The 5,252-nt window shown below is 35.6% G+C and overlaps 1 protein-coding gene across 1 annotated transcript; it reads right to left on the bottom strand.

Moving 5' to 3' along the window:
• Positions 1–1,003: 1,003 nt before the first annotated feature.
• Alg10 (alpha-1,2-glucosyltransferase Alg10) lies at positions 1,004–3,828 on the bottom strand. The gene is made up of 4 exons (XM_018522798.1): positions 3,580–3,828; positions 3,130–3,469; positions 2,921–3,060; positions 1,004–2,065 (listed from the first exon to the last, which is right to left on the bottom strand). Exons 1-4 carry the CDS (start codon positions 3,826–3,828, stop codon positions 1,328–1,330), a joined length of 1,467 nt encoding a protein of 488 aa, XP_018378300.1. The 3' UTR covers positions 1,004–1,327.
• Positions 3,829–5,252: the final 1,424 nt, after the last annotated feature.

Genomic DNA, 5,252 nt, shown 5'->3' with positions numbered 1-5,252 from the left:
TAAGTGAAGATTCACAAATTGCATCTCGGTACCTCTTACTATAATGTTACGCGCAACATTTATATTCAATAAGGAAACGATAATATATGACAAAATAACGAAGAAATGTAATAGAAGTATAAAAAGTCCTCGGTCGTCGATTGAATACATTTAATATACCTATTGTGCGCTGACGATAATATCGTGCCGTAAAATTATAAATTGACAAGCTGTTGCTGTACAAAAACATCTAGCAGTTTTGCCACAAGTTTCAGTTACGAACAATAAACTATTGTTCCAAGTAATTATCTCTCTTAATATCTTCCCTTTAGTTTTGTCTTTCTAAGTCGACATCGTATTCATAGAAATAGAAACACTGAGGAAGACATTGAATACTTTACATGAAAATAGAATTTATTTCGTACATTTAGTGTTTGTCATAAATTCATCAAAAAATTCACTGGGCTTAGAGCTGATCCAAATACGTTTAAGCAGTTCACTGTGAACTCAAAATGTTTTTTCAAAACTGGTGAAAGTGAATAATTTCGTATTTTACTTCAAAGTTCGACTACAAGGATTTTTTTTAATCACTGGTAATGAATCCAGGATTGAAATTTCAAAATAGTGAATCCAACATGGTCAAAAAACATATGACTTTTTTAAATTCATATATGAGTAATTATCAATGAACTGGTTAATGTATTGTGCGCTGATGATAAATATACCTATATGCCGTGAAGTTACAATTAACAAACTGTTGCTGAATAAAAACAGCTAGCAGTTTTGCCACAAGTTTTAGTTACGAACAATAAACTATTGTTCCAAGTAATTATCTCTCTTAATATCTTCCCTTTAAACTTGTTTTTCTAAATCGTCATTACTGTTTATAGAAATAGAAAAGCGAGAAAAGATATCGACGTCTGAGCTGCAGGTGTCGAGAAAATGAGAAGAATGATTCAAGCCGGTTCAAGTCGCATAAAATTAAAGAAAAGGTATATAGCGCAATATATTTTCTTATAAATTTTATAGACATGACTGAGAACGGGAATCATCTTGATTTTCAATCCTGTTTCTCGCACTCATTTATTCATATATTATTTAATTTTCCATAACTAAATTTGTGTAATTTATGAGTAGTGAATATTGCACTATATAGACCCTTCTAATTTTACGCGACTTGAACCGTTCTTCTTATTTTCTCGATACTTCGTACCGCTTTTTATTCATTTCTTGACAGAGACCTTTCTTCATGTTTTTTTCGATGTAGCATTTTCTACGGTTCAGATGTCGATATACTTTACATAAAAATATAATTCTTTTTTATTTTGTACATTCAATGTCGTAAATTTCACCAGGAAATTCGCTGGGCATAGGGCTGATCTTTCCAATAAAATACTTTAGTGGCGAAAATTGTAATTTGCAAGAAATTGATAGCGTGTATCGTGAAGGATTCGCAAAGAATCTGCCACCTTTCTGGCCTTTTCATATTTAAACGGTAAAATATGTACGGAAGGATAAAGTAACGCGGTTCTACCAGTAATTGAGGTATCAGCACCACGCACATGCAAATAACATAATTAATCTGCGTGAGAAATCTCAAATGAGCAATGTTCCGTGACATGGCGAACAGGCTCGCGCAGTAAATCGGTATCAGCAGGTACTTGAATTCCGCGTATCGGCCCATATATCGATTCCACACGTAAAACAAGTAATGTCGATTATCAGCCAAAATGTACGGATGAACGAGCGTATTGGAGCATATCGTTGCGGCCATCAACGCGACAGCACTACTCGCGAAAATCCAATGCTGACGAAGGAATCGCAAACACGTTTGCCAATGAGGTATAACGTACGGCCATGAGAACAGAGAAACAAAGGCGGAGAAATAAAATATTTGACAAATATGGATCGTTGCAACATGGGCACTACGATCGCCGACCACTATGCTTCCGTTCCACGCGACAAAAGCAACGAATATGAGGCATACCGTTAAGTAAGGAAGTAGACTACCACATATCTGCGCAACAAATTTGACGAAGGACAGTGGACCTTTGCGCAATTCGTACATTAGTTGCCTCCAAATTAACTAAAAGAGGTTTAAAAAGTTTACTAGATTAATTTGTCTATAGTACTCATATCAAGCTAAAGACTAAGTATTCATAGTTCATTCTTATTTTAAGACCATCTGAAGTAATGTCTTAAGATACTAATGAAACTCTCTGGCTGGTATTCATGGTCGGTTCTTATTTTAAGACCGTCTTAAATAATGTCTTAAGACGCTAATGCGGCCCTCTGATTGATTCATGAAACCTCAAGACTGAATTTAAGACGGTCTTAAATACAAGATCTGACTATGAATACTGGCCTCTGACAGGTTCATAATATCTTAAGACTGTACTTAAGACAGTCTTAAATATAAGATTTGACTATGAATACTGATCTAAGATTGAGATTAAGGATGCTTTTCAACAATATACACAAGCTACAGTGTGTAACACAGTATACGATTCCGTACTTTCCAAGTATAATACAAGTATAATATAAGTTGACGCAATCATGCTTGATTATTATCATTTTATAAATATTAAATTTTAACATTTCATTACCAATTATTTTTTAGAAGTGATATATACTCCAATAAGAGATTTCAAAATTACATTCGAATATATTCAAACATAGATGTACGAGATCTTTTTCTTTATTTCTCTCTGATGATAAAATAAAAAGCTAAATGACATTTCAGTTACAAGTCGACACTTGTATTACTGTGTCACATAGTGTATGACTGTGTTTTGTTGCTGAGAAGCATCTTAGTCAATCAGAAGAAAGAAAACCAATATAAATTTAATAAACTTTGCTTTGATTGATCAAATTCAATCCCAATTTTCAGTCTAATGAGAGCATTCCCTCTCTTTTCACAGGTAATTGTAATGCTACTTACAAAAAAGTGCAATGAAGTACTGAGCTTTTCAGGCGAGGTAGGCTCCTTTATCCTGCTATCAAATATATCTAATGCGCGTTCTATAGTAAAGAAACCGAGCCAAATAATATTCGTCTGACGAATGAGCACGGCTAGTAAACCTGCATGATTGATTACTTTTATTTGTATAGTATTTCCTCACATGACTTAAACAGCTGCAGAATAATTACCTGTAAGAGCCACCATCATCGTGTGCTTACGTTGGTGCAGATAAAACATTAAAAGCGCCATGTTCACAGACATAACATCCGTATAATAAAAAAAGGACCAAAAATACAATGGTGGAAAAAGAGTAAGATTATACATCAGTCCGATAATCGACCATTTGTTCCACCAATCCATCTGGGACTTCCAATTCTCCTTTATAATGTTAAAAAAAAGATAGAGATTTGTGAAAGCCCCAAGTACATTTATACCTCTCATGTAAGTAATGTCGCAAAGATTAAAAGGAGACAATATCATGCTGGTAATAAAGTATAATCCTGGTAACGTAGTGATTTTAGGATCCCACTGAAAATAATTTAAGACTTACTTATTCCTGCATAAAAAAACTGCATTAAAGAAAATATACAACTTGTACACTCCAGAAGGTATTAAAACAAATTCTCTGTAATGTTTACCTCTGTAAAATTCCACGTACAATACCGTAACGTCTGAGGCACGTGAAAAGCCTCATCGATGTAATAATCCGGTTGGATACCATTCAAATACCAGAAAAGAAGTGTAGTGCTTGCAAGAAACGTGTAAAACAAGAATTTCGTAAAACCATCATAGTCCAGCTCTACGTGAACGAGAACCTCGAGGCACTTGGTTGTTTTGGTAATTATCCAGAAGACGCCTCTCATCAACGTTGATAAAATCGTGTTCATGGTTGTTTTGAAAGCATACTCAAATATTCAATAAATTCTGATAAATTCAAAAACCGCACACGTGTAAAAATGCCACGTCAAGCATCTTCACCAACACACTTCGGCTAACCTAACCAATTATCCCACGTTCTCGAACTTCTCATTGAATCGCGGATGAATATATCGGCATTATCCTACATTTATAATAAAATTAATATTCCAGTAAAATATACTGCAGTCAGAAAGAGAGTCTGATATTATCTTTGAAAGCCGGCACATTGCGATCAACGCAACGTATGGTTATGTTTACAATCCGCTCGGAGGAATTCGACGAATTGAGGTTATAGTTCGGAAAGTTCGTCGCACAAAGGTGGCACACCTGGAAAACCGCGACGTCCATTGCGAGAATTTCGCGCGCGTACGCGTAGTCAACTTCAAATCGTTCCCATTCTAACTACTTTCGCGCGATTGAATCGCCTCGATCGCACCACGCAGATAAGAACGAGTTACGTTCACGAATAAACGATAATTCGCTTGAGCGTAATCGGGACACAAAATTGCGGATAAACGACACGAATATGATAGATAAAAAGATATTAATACGAATGAATTGACTCTCGTCGTCCGCTGCTCATCGGGTCGGCTGCTTCGTCGACTGCAACTCTCGTTCAATCCGAGATCCTCGCACATCGCGACTCGTGTAGACTCGTGCTGGTTCACGGTGTTCACACTTGAACTCACGATATCACTCGCGTACAGGACGGCGAGAAAAGTACGATCAAAGTGAAATAAACGCGACGTAACTCGGCGCCGTCCCGACCGACCGAATAACTGCGACGTTTTACCGGTTTTGCGACGCGGAGTGAAGCAAACATGGCGGCCACGCATGCGCGCTGCGCGCGTTCAAACGAGTTTAAACGAAACGGTCAATGCGACTGAATTTCGCGTCGAAATCGGACGTGTTCAGCAAAAGCAGCTTTGCAACTGTTGTAAGATTCTTTAATTTTATTCGAACTTATTCTTAGTTTCTTTCATTATAAATCTAAATATATACAGTGAGTGCAATTCGTACGGAGAAAATATTTCTTTTTAAAACTTTATTTTTAAAAAGTAAATATCCAGCGAAAAATGAGTCATCGAATTGATGTCGAATCGATATAAATACGATGATTTCAACATCAATTTGACGTCGATTCGACGTTTAATTGACGATCATTTCTTGTTGGATAATTAACAATTTATTCATAAAGAATAAAATATACTGTATGTTTCTTAAAATTATATATACCAAAAGGATGTGTATTAATTATACAAAATATATCATCTGAAAAATAAGCGAAAATTAAAAATTGTATTGTTTGAATGCTTAAAAGATATTCGTACAAACGAGAAATTTAGCTTCTAAAATCAGGCATACTTGCGAAGCTCGTTTGTTTATGTTATAA

Source organism: Trachymyrmex cornetzi, unplaced genomic scaffold (assembly GCF_001594075.2).
Source record: "Trachymyrmex cornetzi isolate Tcor2-1 unplaced genomic scaffold, Tcor1.1 scaffold138, whole genome shotgun sequence".
Taxonomy (NCBI): domain Eukaryota; kingdom Metazoa; phylum Arthropoda; class Insecta; order Hymenoptera; family Formicidae; genus Trachymyrmex; species Trachymyrmex cornetzi.
This window is presented reverse-complemented; position numbering and strand designations above follow the sequence as displayed.